Below are 14716 nucleotides of genomic sequence, written 5' to 3' on the forward strand. Positions count from 1 at the left end.
AGATCTAATAATTTCATTTCTATTTTAATGGGTCTAAGAAGAAATTTGTCAGACATCTCAATCGGATGTTAAAGGAAATCTGTCACCTGTGTCATTGCTATTTAAGTAAAGGAATTGCATAGTAGCACGTGTCAACCAATTTCCTTTAAGAGGGTTGTATTCCCAGCTCAGACATTGACAGTATATCGCTAGGATATGTAAGCAATCACAGACCGGTGCCTCTCCCACCTCTGGGACCTGCTTCTATCTTCAGAACAGGGCTCCCAGAGTGATGGAGGCACACCACACCCCACAGCGATGAACTGAGGGTGGCAGCACATGCACATCTGCGCTCACTTAACTGGGGGTGGGGGAGATTTCTGTTCTGGAGGTGGGTAGTGGGTCCCAGAAGTGGGGCCTGAATCTGTTCGTCAATGATGGCATATCCTAGCGATATACCATCAATGTTTGAAATGGGAATGCTAATTTAAAGGGGTTGTCCAGGTTCAGAGCTGTACAGATGACACATGAATGGCTTTCAAAGATGCATGTGCTAAAAAAAAATGGAGAATATGCCTGGTCTTGAACTGGTTAATACCACTTTTAAAAAAATATATATATCAAAGATCGCAGGGCATCCCCTTTAACTTTATAGCCTTTTTAGCCTGTTCTGGTTTTCTGATGATGAGTAATGGAAATATTTTTTGAGATTTATTTTTTTATGCCTTTATAAACATTGGCTTCTTGAAATCACATACAATGGGGGCATATCGCTAGCATATGCTCCCATTGTCTGATAGGAGCGGAACCCGCACCTACAACGAGAACAGAGAGGGGAAATGAATGGAGGACGCACTGCTCATGCGCAGCCGCCCTCCATTCATTTCAACGGGGCCGCCGAAAATAGCCGAGCGCTGGCTCGGCTATTTCCGTCTGCATCATAGAAATGAATGGGAGCAGGGGCCGTGCGTGCTCAGTGCACTCCCATTCACTTGACTAATTTATCTTCATTTACACCAGTTTTCTGGCACAAATGAAGCCAGAAATCTACAATGGCTCTCAGCTGCCGTAGTTTTCTGTTCTAGGTGCCCAGACTCCTGGAGGATGCGCCTAATTTATAATGAGGCCTGCTCCTCGTCGTAAATTAACGGCATACTCCGACAGCGCAGGGCATTAGAAGTTTTTTTAGGTTGATATTAAGGACTAGATAATCTTATCATGTTGGGGCAGGAATGCCAAGCCTGCAGCCCTCCAGATGTTGAAAAACTACAACTCCCAGCATGCCTGTACGGCCTACTGTTATCAGTCTACAGCAGGGCATTGTGGGAGTTGTAGTTTTACAACAGCTGGAGGGCCGCAGGTTGGGCATCCCTGTGTTAGGATGGCTCATCATGTTGCTCACATATGGGAAACATGTGGCAGTTCATATATGTAGTGGGGAGGAGGAGGAACTCATGTCTGTCCTCTCCTGTTTCTAGCGTGTGACACTTCTATTCTCTGCTGGTCTTTTGCTCTTTGACTAGTACAATGAAGCCTATATGCTCTGAGCCTTTACTATACAAGGGTTATGTCTGCAGGTGGCCAGTGTGCGGAAGACCACCGTGCTGGATGTGATGAGGAGATTACTGCAACCCAAGAATGTCATGGTGTCCACCGGCCGGGACAGGCAGACGAATCACTGTTACATAGCAATCCTGAATATCATTCAGGGAGAGGTGGATCCTACTCAGGTGAGTAAACATTTGTGTGTAAGTAAATGAGTTTACATGTCTACATGGAATTGTGAGCAGGAACAGATGGACAATCTGATTTTGTAAGTTTGCAAAATGGCCTTTCTAGGTAATTGTAGAAGGGCTAATTTGCAGTGTGTCCACGCCTGAACTTAACAGACTAAGGGTCCATTCACACGTCCGTAGTGTATTGCGGATCCGCAATACACTGGGCTGCCACCCCTATACAAATGCCTATTCTTGTCCACTCGCTGTTTGCTTGAGTTTGACAAAGGCACTTGCGTGTGCCGAAACGCGCGTCACTTCTATTCATGAGTGGCGAATAAAATATTGATAACTACATCGCAAGGAGTACCGGTTCTTTCTTTCAATCAAGTACTTGGGGCGACGCCCGCGGACCGTGCACCCACAACCCACGCAGTGCCGCCCGACATCTATTACAAAGAATAGGACATGTTCTATTTTTTTCGCGAGCTGAGGACCGGAAATGCGGATGCGGACCACACAATGTGTGCTGTCTGCATTCTTTCTGTCCCCATTGAGAATAAATGGGTCCGCACCTGTTCCGCGGAATGAATGCAGACCCATTCTACGGACGTGTGAATGGACCCTAATGTCATAGTAGCTTATTTAACTGAAATCCACAGTAGCTCACCTAACTAAAACCAACTTGTGATTTCACAGTAGCATGCCAGACTTAAAGCTTCTGGTGATGTCACAGTAGCTTATCTGACTGAAACCCGCTTGTGATGTCACAGAAGGTCACTGGTCAGAACCCTGTGCAACACCTTTATATGGTACCAATTGTATTGTCTGGAGCAGAATAACATTGTGGTCCAGAGACCAGACAGAAATCCACTTGTGATGTCACAGTAGCTCACCTGACTGAAACCCCCTTGTGATGTCACAGTAGCTCACCTGACTGAAACCCCCTTGTGATGTCACAGTAGCTCACCTGACTGAAACCCCCTTGTGATGTCACAGTAGCTCACCTGACTGAAACCCCCTTGTGATGTCACAGTAGCACACCTGACTGAAACCCCCTTGTGATGTCACAGTAGCACACCTGACTGAAACCCCCTTGTGATGTCACAGTAGCACACCTGACTGAAACCCCCTTGTGATGTCACAGTAGCACACCTGACTGAAACCCCCTTGTGATTTCACAGAAGCACACCTGACTGAAACCCCCTTGTGATGTCACAGTAGCACACCTGACTGAAACCCCCTTGTGATGTCACAGAAGCGCACTGGTCAGAACCCTGTGCAAACCTTTATATGGTTCCAATTGTATTGTCTGGCGCAGAATAACATTGTGGTCCAGAGACCCTAAGATTTTATATAGAGAGTGCTTGTACTGTACATGTGCACATTATATTTATGGACAGATGGCTGGATGTACATACATAAACACTTAGCACGTGTATGATATTCACGTGTGGGCCACCATTATTTGTCAGTCTGAATTCATTCATTATGTATGTTGTACAGTGATCCCTCAAGATACAATGGCCTCAGGATACAATATTTTCAACATACAATGGTCGTTTCTGACCCATCGTAAGTTGAAACCAGACTCAACATACAATGTCTCAGACTCGGATCCAACCAATTTAAGGTCACTTCTCTGGTAAAATAGCTGGATGAGTTACTAATTAGCAGCTCTTCCTGACTGTTATATATAAGGACTTACTTTATCTGTATTAGTTATCTGCCTATTTTTCTTAAATCTTCATTTTCTCTTCTTTTGGATGACATTGTTGGGTTTCCTCAACTTACAATGGTTTTAACATACAATGGTCCTCCTGGAACCAATTAATATTGTAGCTTGAGGGACCAGTGTTATATGTATATTTCCTTTGTAGGTGCACAAAAGTTTGCAGAGAATAAGAGAACGGAAATTGGCCAACTTTATCCCATGGGGTCCAGCTAGCATTCAAGTGGCCCTTTCCAGGAAGTCCCCCTACCTTCCATCTGCACATCGGGTCAGCGGACTAATGATGGCCAATCACACCAACATCTCATCTGTGAGTAAAGAAATGTAGTTGATTTTTTTTATTTAATTTTTTTTCAACGTGGCTATGTTGAAGTTCACTGCTTGACAGCCCTATAAGCATTAGGACATAGCCCATAGCGACAGGCCCTGGCTGTAATACTGACTTGTAAATCTGTTCTCCACTCTGTCACTAGATGGCAGTACACACCTGTCAGCCAGCACAATTGCACCCTTTTATCACTGGTGAGGGAGAATGTAAATTTCCGTAGATGAAAAGATGCTTCCAAAATAATTTCATGTTCATTAGGTCTCATGCATACGACCGTTGTTGTGTTCCGTTCCGCAAAATGGGGTTCCGTTGTTCCGTGATCAGTTTCCGTTTTTGTTTCCGTGTGTCTTCCTTTATTTTTGGAGGATCACCAGACATGAAGGGAAGTAAAATAAAGTCTAAGTCAAGTTTGCCATCCGCGGACGCGGATGACAATCTTGTGTGCCTCCGCGTTTTTTCACAGTCCCATTGACTTGAATGGGTCCGTGAACCGGTTATATTTTTTTGACGGACTGGAACCACGGATCACGGACGCAGATGACAAACGGTGCATTAGCCGAGTTTTCAACTGACCCATTGAAAGTTGATGGGTCCGCAGAACAACGGACATGGAACACAACAACGGTCGTCTGCATGAGGCCTTACACTTATCCCAGAGAACTCGGCAGCAGAATGCAAGCTACCATTTAGTCGAACTGGTATTTTCCCAGCAATGTGCGGGAACTGTGAGGAGCTGCCAGCAGGTTTTAATGTCAACTTGAACCTGCAAGGGCATGCTGAGAGTTGTAGTTTTGCAAGAGCTGGAGACCCACAGATGGAAGACTCCTGCCGTGGATGATAATGCAGCTCACAGGTTCATGTTTCATATTGAGTTGTATGATTTTTGTGAACACTAGGTGGCGCTGTCACCCCGCTGCACATTTAATTGGTGTTGCTTTTGCTTTCATCCTTGAAATGTCATTTTTCCAAATGCCAGTAGATAGCTTTAAAGTCTCCGGACTGTGTGCTGCAATGCAGATGTAAGCCTCGCTCAATCACACCTCAGTATTCCTCTCCAGAAAGCCAGTAACACATTCCAGCTGCTCCAGCGCCGAGTATTTCCGCTGCTGGCCTCGCCATTGTCTCCAGTCTTTATTTAGCACCGTGACATACCTAAAAAATATTTAATAATGAATGCATCTCTAGGAGAGAAGCCATCAGCTCTCCGATGAGTAAAATGGAGACATTGCAGCATAGAACAGTTAATCACGGAAGTGACCCAGCGTCTTAAAAGGGTTGGCCTATCTCGCACGCTGGTGAAATATCGCCAGGATACGCCACCAATGTCTGATAGGTGCAAGTCACACCTCTGGGACCCTCACACATATCTAAAACTGACCAAGCGTGGCCGCTCTCCATTCATGTCTATGGGAATGCCAAAAATGGCAGGAGCTGAGTGGGAAGTGCACTGTGCAAGAGCAGCCACCGCTCCATTCACTTCATTGGTACTGACTGCTATTTTTGGCAGTCCAATAGAAATGAATGGAGGGCGGCCGCTCATGCGCAGTACACTGTCCTTCACTTTGTGTGCTCCGTTCTAGAGAAACACCTTAGTGTGTCAATTAGGAAATGCCTCTGGGAATTGCACCTATCTCTAGAGCGAGCACCCAAAGTTAGGGAGAGCGCACCACACATGCACAACTGCCCTTCATTCGTTTTTTTGGGAGCTCCGATATTTGTTTCTATGGCCAGCGCTCGGCTATTTTCGGCACTCCCAAAGACATTGATGGAGCTTGGCCACGCGTGTGAGGTGCACGCTTATTCTCTTTTGGCAGCTTCATTCTAGAGCGGTGTGGGACCCGCATCTATCAGACATTGGTGGCATATTTTAGCGATATGCCACCACCAGTGTGTGAGATGGACCAACCCCTTTGAGATTCTTTATTTTTTTATTTTTTTTTCATGTTTTGGTTTTGACTAGTGTTGAGCGAATCAAAGCCAAACGAATAGACTTTGATCCGAATTCCAGGAAAAATGTTAAAAAAAAACACCTCATTTATTTGCTCATGGAGAGGCCGTCGCAGCAATCTTGATTGAAGATACTGCGTAAAATCAGTAACGTCATCTCGTGCTGTGTCTTCAAACAAGATGGCCATGACTGCCTCTCCGTGAACAAATGGGTATGTTTTTTTTATTTTTTTATTTATTTTTTTACCTGATTTAACCCTCGAAAGGCCTCAATTGTAGCATCAGATGCCGTGATCAGTGATGAACACTGCATCAGAGGGGTTCAATGACTGGGGACAACGCAATCTCCGTTCCCGGTCATTGCGCCAGCTACATACAAAGGAAGGCACTTTTGTGACAAAGAAATTAGTCACAAATCAAATTTCTTTATGAAATTTGCCAAAGCAGCCGAATCTCATTTTCTCATAACTTCACTCATCACTAGTACACTCGGTATAGAAACTATAGCTCAGTTTATCATGACTTTCCTAATTTATGAATAGAATGCAAGAGAAGTGAAGACTGATACACAGGCAGCGCTGTAGGAGGCAGGGGGATGTAAATGCAAACGATTCTTACATTCTAAGTGTCAGAACCTGCACCTCTCTCATTTGATGATTCTCCATGACACTTTCTCCAGCTCTTTGAGAGAACGTGCCGGCAGTATGACAAGCTGAGGAAACGTGAGGCCTTCCTGGAGCAGTTCCGTAAAGAGGACATTTTCAAGGAGAACTTTGATGAGCTGGATAACTCGAGGGAGATTGTCCAGCAGCTGATAGATGAATACCATGCCGCCACCCGTCCGGATTACGTTTCATGGGGTACTCAGGATAAGTGAGCGATGCCAGCACGGACACTACAGTATCGGAGCACAGTGTGGGATGGGGGATCACCTGTAAGTAAGAATGTAATCCCATCCATATGATCTACCTTGTTTCACCGGGGAGCAACATCTATTCTGGTCACTGGGCTATAGAGCGCCCCCGCAGAGGAACCAGATGTAACTGCAGCTTGTCATAAGCTGTTGCTTATGTTACTAAATGAAGAGCTTCACACCTCCATGTTTTGTGTGATGAGGCCAACTAATGCTTATTCATTGTATATGAAGTAATAATCCGGCTATCCAGGCAGACCTGACATCATTTACATTTTTAGGTATATACATTCATGTAAAGGTTGAGGAATTCCATCCCTTGAAGGGATTTTCCGCTTACAATGATTTTTAAGCAAGTGCCCGCAGCCTGCCTGCTGAAACCGAAGAGTGCATATAACCATATCCTTGCATGACCGGATGTAACCAGTGCGGGGACTAGAAGATGGACACAGCGGAGGATTGGCGCTGCATGGAGCGAGTAAAAATAAATCTTCTGTTTCAGCAGGCAGCCTACGGGCACTTTAAAAATAAAATAATTATTATAACCAGAAAACCCCTTTTAATGGATGTTTACTAAGCAGGGCATAAGGACTGCCCTTAAAGGGTTTCTACCACCTCGTTTTGAGAAATTTAGCTGTCAGACACTAGCGATCCGCTAGTGTCTGCTCTGCCAAACAATGCTATTATAATAGCTTTTTGTGCAGCCGTTTCCATAAAAAAATAACTTTTATCGATATGCTAATGAGCCTCTAGGTGCTATGCGGGCGTCTTTTCAGCACCTAGTGGCTCGGTCTACCTTCACAAAATGCCGCCCAGCGCGTCCCTCCAGCCCGCCCATCTCCTCTGGAATGCGATCCACCCTCTGAGTCAGCGGACGAATTTTCGCGCATGCGCCGTGCGCATCTCTTCGTCGCAGGCGCAGTTAATGTCTGACCACTTTCTGCACAGACATCTCTACGGTCAGACATTAACTGCGCCGAAGACAGACGCGCACGGCGCATGCGCGAGAATTCGTCCGCTGACTCAGAGGGAGGATCGCATTCCAGAGGAGATGGGCGGGCTGGAGGGACGCGCTGGGCGGCATTTTGTGAAGGTAGACCGAGCCTCTAGGTGCTGAAAAGACGCCCGCATAGCACCTAGAGGCTCATTAGCATATCGATAAAAGTTCGTTTTTTATGGAAACGGCTGCACAAAAAGCTATTATAATAGCATTGTTTGGTAGAGCAGACACTAGCGGATCGCTAGTGTCTGACAGCTAAATTTCTCAAAACGAGGTGGTAGAAACCCTTTAAAGGGATTCTGTCAGCAGTTTTCACCATGCAAAACTGCTGATTGCGCTAGATTGGGTAGAGCAGTACAAACATACCTTTTGTGGAGCTTTTATTATGAGAAGTAGTGTGAATATGACGTTTTATTCTGGCAGATTCTTCCCCTACAAGTGCAAAGGGGGCACGTCTTCACTGTGAAGCCCTTCCTGCATTCAACAGCCCCTCTGCTTTGTCACACTGAGGGGAGGGGCTGTGAAGCAGCTCAGTATGGAGAGCACTACATAGTGAAGCTCCACCTCATGGACACTTGCAGGAGCAGAACCTGCTTGTTCACACTCCTCCTGATAATAAAAGCTTCAGAAAAGGTTTTATTGTCCAGCTCACCCCAGCCCCTACCTAGTGCTGTCAGCAGTTTATTATGTTAAAAACTTCTGACAGACTCCCTTTAAAGGTGGGCAATTGGAACATTCACAGATTTTTGAAGGATCTTATGTTACAGACAACTGACAGGAAAAGTTACGTTTTTACATTTTTATTGCAAGAAATTGTGTGCTGTTGGTAGGGTCACCTTAGCCCCCGCCCCCCCCCCCCCTCCCTCCCGTGATCTAGGGGATTCTAGGGATGGTTGTTCCCCTCCTATCTGCACTAAGCGTCCTTCAAAGTTACTTATAGTCCTCCACGACCCAGTCGGACTAGGAAGTTTCAGGATTTCCTGAAGGATACCTGATCGTCCTCAACTGCAGCACTCCAAGCTGGCAAGACTGTTCCTTTCTTTCTTATCACGAATCTTGCCTGTTGTGCTATAGGACTTCAGGTGCCCTGTAGTTCCAATAGTGGATTCTTGTACTTTGCATTCAATGTTTTGTCCTTTTTTGATAGCTGGTACTACCCAGATATTTTATTGTATTTATTAAAAGTTATATTTTAGCTTCCTTTTTGCCCCTTTCTGGGCTTTTGATTTATCAATATTAAAATAGGTTATCTAAAAAAAAAAGGTCTGTCTCTCCCCCCCTTTCCCAGAAACAGCGCCACTCTTGTCCATAGGCTGTATCTGGTACTGCATCTTAGCCCTATTCACTCAAATGAAGAGTGAGCTGTAGTGCCAGGTACAGCCCATAAACAAGAGGCACTCGTTTTTTGTTTTTTTTCTAATCTTAGACAACCCCTTATATATCCATAGATGCTATGGATTTACAAAAATATCCACAATTTTATTTCCCGCATTGGCATTGAAGATGGTGCATTCAGAAAATTACGTGGTTCTTGTATTACCCCTAGCTGACTACTAGGAGGACAGGGCATCTTGTATTGGAACAGAACTGTGATCTCCAGCCTATGCAAAACTACAACAGCCATGTGCTTGCTGGAAGTTGTAGTGTTTCAGACACAAGTTGAACAACACCATATTTCTGGTACCTTATAAACACTTTTTAAAAGGGTACATTGAACTTTCTACATTTTTGAACCCCAAAACAATCCATTTAGTTTAGTGCATGGCATGCATAATACTTTTACTGCCAATTGCAGCAGTGTTTTTTTATTTTATATTGTTCCCCTGAAAAGTGAAAGCTGTGCTGTGATTGGTTGCTGTGGACAACACAGACCAGTTTTCCTTTGGCGTAGCAATGTCTAAGAACTGATGCACACAGCTGGATTATTGCTCTATGCACCCACCCAGTTCTACTTAGCTGCCATAGGGCACCATAGAAGTCTTTTGACATCATTGAGTTACAGAGCTTCAAATCCTTTCCATTGTCGTAGAGTTAAATGATAACACTCCAGGTTGTTTGCAGCCACCACTAGAGGGAGCTTTCAGGAGATGCTTAATGTCAAGTTCAATGTATTCAGTAAGCTCCCTCTAGTGGTGGCTGCTGTTACTAGAATATCTAAATCTGTTTCAGGGATTTGGTGTTCTGTATCAGAAAAACAAAGCTCCGTCCGCAATTTTCCATTTTAATGGTCTGTTAGGTGTATATATTTCTTGCTATAGAAGAAATGGATCCCATTAGAGATAAGAGGGTAAAACGTTTTTACCTTTTTTAATTTGAACTACATGTACGTAATGCAGGTGTAAAATACGCCATGTGTGCGCACCGTACAGTGAGCATATCCAAGTGCAGCTGGACTTGTATTGACATTTATCATTTATGCATGATGGCCTTGAAGCTCGCAGGTATCTGTCTTGTATTAGCTCAGTTGGTAAAGTGTCCTTTTATTCTAGGAAAGCATCTAATACTTATCTATATATTTGTACGTAAAATGTATGTATTGGAGGTCTGCCTGGAAAGAGCTGTATTTTCACACTGTCTTCTCACTCTCAGCAATTGTAGAATTATTCTTATTCTTATTAAATAAGATTCCTGTAAGTCACTTGTTTGTCTTCTGTCCTGTTATCTTATGGTCTGGGAGAAGCTGATTTCTGGAAAAGCCACATCCATGTTCTGCTTGTTACCCCATGTATAAACACACATTAGAGATCTTCTATCAATGGTCAGTAGGACATGTAGATCAGGTTTGATCTATATAAAGGTTTGTATTCTACCTTCTGTTGCTGTGATCGTTGCTGAGGTCATGTCATTGACATTCAATGATGCAACGTTTCCGCCTTGAGAGCAACCATGCTGTATGACTATATCATTAACGTATCTCCTTAGTGGTTTTGTAGTCATGCTTAGTCATACCCAGTTCTCCAGGACCTGAAGTACCATTTCTATCCAGTTATGGCTACATTCCACTGCCTAAATGAGATTGCAAGGATATACCTACTAGTGTTCTTGTAATATTGAGGTAAAACTTAAATTAAGGGATTACCCCATTTAAAGGGAGTCTGCTCAAATTGCACTGTAGGTCACAAACAGTTAATAAATTGTACCCTTTTTTTGGACTTTTCTGCAGCTGGGATACTCCAAACTTCAAACTTTGAAGCAATATGTAAGTGCCCAGGCCTCCCAGTGTTACTCCAGTAAGCGACGCATGTTCAGTCTGTTCTTGGATGCTGTGGGTATTGTACGGCACATGTTCAGACTTGGCGGTGATGTGCTTGGTATTTCATGAGCAGAGGAAAGTGATGTCAGGAGGATACTGTGACCTACAGTGTGATTTGAGCACTTTTAGATGACAAAAGTTGCTGACAGACACCCTTTAAATAACCGTATTCGCTTCCTGGCCATACACATTAGATGAAGCCATCAATATCTGCAGGACCAGCCATCCATATGATGTGTATGGCGGTGCACTGACTTTCCCTCAACACCAAATGTTCGGGGAAGACATGGATAGGGCCTGCTGAAGCATGCATGTTGCTTTGTTCTTAAAGAAGGTAAGCGTCCACCAGAGGTGTTGGACTCAGCCAAGCATGCATGTGGATGGGGGATTCGAGACGAATAGCCCTAAAATCAGCTGTTATATGAAGGTTTCTATATGCCACAGGATGTCCATTAACATCTATATACCTCATGGTTGAAAGCCACACCAGACAACATTTGTGGCTTTAGTTGTTAGAATAGTTACCAAGCAGTGACTTCTCTACTGTGACCTCCTCCCCCATCCATCTATAGGTTCCTCTAATTACTTTAAATGTTCTGATTTGTCATGGATTGACTCGTGTGCCTCCAGGCTCTAGTTATCCCTAAGCAGTCTGCTTATGGACAACGTAGAGGTGAGGTATGTAAAGCAGGGTTAGATGCCTAACTTGAGGGTGGTGCAGGATGTAGCATTAGTGCATGCCATTTTCGCCAGCCCTTCCATGCTTGTCTATCCGTGTCTGGTTGCCATCTTTGTTGACTTGACACCAAAAAAATATTGTAAGACCTCATCAACTTTAGCTTTCAGTACACATATAAATGTAATGCAGAAGATAATCGCTGCCTCCAGCCTCTCATATATTTTTTTTTTGTAGGCACTTCTTTATACTCCCCAGTCTCGCAGCAGGTTGCAGACCCTGTTTGTCTGATCTGGCTCTCATTACTCCCACTGCCTGGTTCTTGGAAGAGAATCGCTGGCAGCCGTCCTGGAGATCAACAGAAAGTTATATTTGTTCTCCAGCTTTTGTTCCTGAAATATATTCCAGGAAGCCTGCTTGGCAAATTTAGGACACCATTATGTGTTTCTATGCTACAATAAAGAGAAATACGCACATGAAACATGCCTGCTGCGTTAAATGAGAGCATAACAGAACATGGTGACTACCTAGACCTATGCATTATACCAGCATCTGCCCTAGCTTGTTCTTGTTTGGTCCCTTTCTGCACAAAGAAACTACTAGTGACCACATGTGGACAGACAGTGATGCAGGAAGTCCTTGACAGCTGGGGTGAAGGAAGGAATCTGAGTAGGACGTGCACAGTAGCAGGTTAAAAGGTATTTTATTGCCTAATTCCTTAAAGGGGTTGGCCACTTTCTGGCAGTGCTAACCAATGTGTTTGTAAGATGTCTATATGGCACTTACTGATTATAGCCTTTGTTGAAATTCTGTGCCATTTTCTATATTTCATGAAGTATGCCCCCTTGTGCCATGTCTATTGTGCAGTCCACACATAGGTCCTGTCCATAAAATGGCTGCTGATGGAGGATCATGTGACCAGGGAAACCAACTCAATGTGATGGTTTCCTCTATTCAATTACACTGTACTTGCACTGATGAGAGTTTAGTGCAGTGTGTTTAGAATAGAGGAGACATGACCATGTCTGGTCACATGACCTTGTTGGCGGCCATTTTGTGGAGAGCAAAGAAGGTTTGCCTAACAAGGGGGCATGGCTTATGAAATATAGCAAATGGTACAGAATATCCACAAAGGCTATATTAGTAAGTGCCATATAGTCCTGTTACCTACACATTGGTCAACAGTAGCCAGAGAGTGGCCAACCCCTTTAACAAATAGGTTGTGGTAATAAATTCAGATCTGCATATTGTTACTTGCATTTCCTGGAAGTGCTGCACCTGGATGAAAGCAGCTCCACAATGCTAAAGCAAGAATAGGTAAGTAATACTTTCTTTTATATAGCACACTAAGGTTTCTCTCTCTTTCTCTTTACCTTTTACCTTTATTACCTCCACAAAAAAAAATTTGAAATCTTTTGTGGCTTTTTAAAATGCTGCATGCTTTTCTTTTTCAGGCATTTTTTCCACTTGTAGACAAGGGGGTGAAAAAATGGCTGGAAAAAAGCAATTGCATCAACAACAACAAAAAAAACTGCCAAATCACAAAAAAAAACCATCCAAATTAAACTAAAACTCCATGTTTGGGGGAAAAAAAAAAAGTGTTCCCTGCATTTCATATATTTTAGACTTTTAGGCCCTGATTATCATTTCTTTACTCCAGAATTCTGGTGTCAAAAAGTCACAAAATAAGGCTTTTGCGACTTTTTTGCACTCGCTTGCACAAAATTTTGCAACTTTTTGTATTCTTACACCACTCAGTCCAGTTTAGTAATGTGGATGATTTTCAATATAATTTTTATTTCTTTCTTATAAGTTGCAATCTCACTCCAGGAGAAGGAAGGTGTAGGAAAACTGGAGTAGCTTTTCTAGAGAAAAGTGTTAGGTCTAAAGATGAGCCAAATTTATCAAGTAACATGAGACATTACGCCAACGCAGATTCAAACAAAACTGACTTAAAATTTTCCCCTCATGATAAATCTCCCCCTTAGACTTTTAACACCTGGAGCAAAAAAAAAATATTCCTTAGGCTGCATTCGCATGGTAGTGGTTCTGCCGTGTCCGCATCACAGTGCAGACCCATTAACTTTAATGGGTCCGGGATCCACACGATACGGCAAAACCTAGGACATGTCAGAGGTTATGGACCTAGAAGCCCATGGAAACACTTGGATTCTTATGCAGAAAAACACGGCACAGCAGTTTTTTTCTGACCAGTTCTTGGAATTTCTGCCGGTTGCAGCCAGATCTCAGCCGGTCCCCTGATTTCATGCAGATCTTCCCATGGATATTGCATCGAAATCCTCAACTTTTTATTTTGGCTAATTGTTGCTAATTCTCCAGCACATAGAATATAAGGGAACATTGGCTGAAAACGTATCACAAGCTTAGTATATTTGCCCTGCAAGAACAAACTGCACCAAACAAGAAATGTAAAAGATTACAACTTTATCTCTCAAACAATTTTTTATTTAAAAAACAAAAAACGCATAGGAACATCTTGAAAATGGCAAGTCTTTTCAGATGAGAGCATTTGGCATTTGCACATCCGGCAAGGCATTGTAAAACGGTGCATACAGGCTCTCAATGAACTGCTGAGTAACTCCTGTCAGCCAGATAACCTGACCAACATGGCAGTAACTCCCGTCAATGAGGGCAATGATTTTACAATGGTGACAACCATAACGATATTGTGACGCGTGATTGTCTTCTCCACAAAACTACACTAGGGTTTGTATAGTTGTGTGTCTTATTACGAAGATGGGAGTCCTATAAATCCCACCTGCTTTATATTCTCGTGACTGGTCCCAAACAGTTGTAGAATGCTATTACTTTTACCAATGTTCAGTTCTGGGGAATAACAGATATGATTGCACATATCCCAGACCTTGCTGTGGTATACAGGAAGTGAGCAGCCACTGAACAAGCAGGGAATACTCAATAGATTACAATACTGTAGGAAGGTTACACATCTGCCTGGGGCAGAGCAATAATCTATTCTTTGCTTGCCAGAAAGAAATGTATGAAATTGTATGACAAATGTAATTTAATTGCTACCGTACGTGGACGTGGTGGTGGGTGCTGCCTGCAGCTTTAAAAACTGAGACTAAGGGAAAACAGAAAAGTGGGCCTGGCCAATGGAATAAATAATAATTGTGTAAAACAGATTCTACCCC

The 14716-nt window shown here is 43.5% G+C and overlaps 1 protein-coding gene across 1 annotated transcript in view; it reads left to right on the forward strand.

Annotated features, from left to right (window-relative positions):
• TUBG1 (tubulin gamma 1) overlaps positions 1–10248 on the forward strand; it is a 31445-nt gene extending 21197 nt beyond the window's left edge. Inside the window, exons 9-12 of the mRNA XM_040438755.1 lie at positions 1557–1709; positions 3575–3736; positions 6381–7218; positions 7909–10248. Of these exons, the coding sequence (XP_040294689.1) occupies positions 1557–1709; positions 3575–3736; positions 6381–6578 (513 nt within the window). The 3' untranslated portion in view covers positions 6579–7218; positions 7909–10248. The remainder of the gene's footprint in view (positions 1–1556; positions 1710–3574; positions 3737–6380; positions 7219–7908) is intronic.
• The last annotated feature ends 4468 nt before the right edge of the window (positions 10249–14716 follow it).

The sequence above is a fragment of the Bufo bufo genome, chromosome 6, assembly GCF_905171765.1.
Source record: "Bufo bufo chromosome 6, aBufBuf1.1, whole genome shotgun sequence".
Classification (NCBI taxonomy): Eukaryota; Metazoa; Chordata; class Amphibia; order Anura; family Bufonidae; genus Bufo; species Bufo bufo.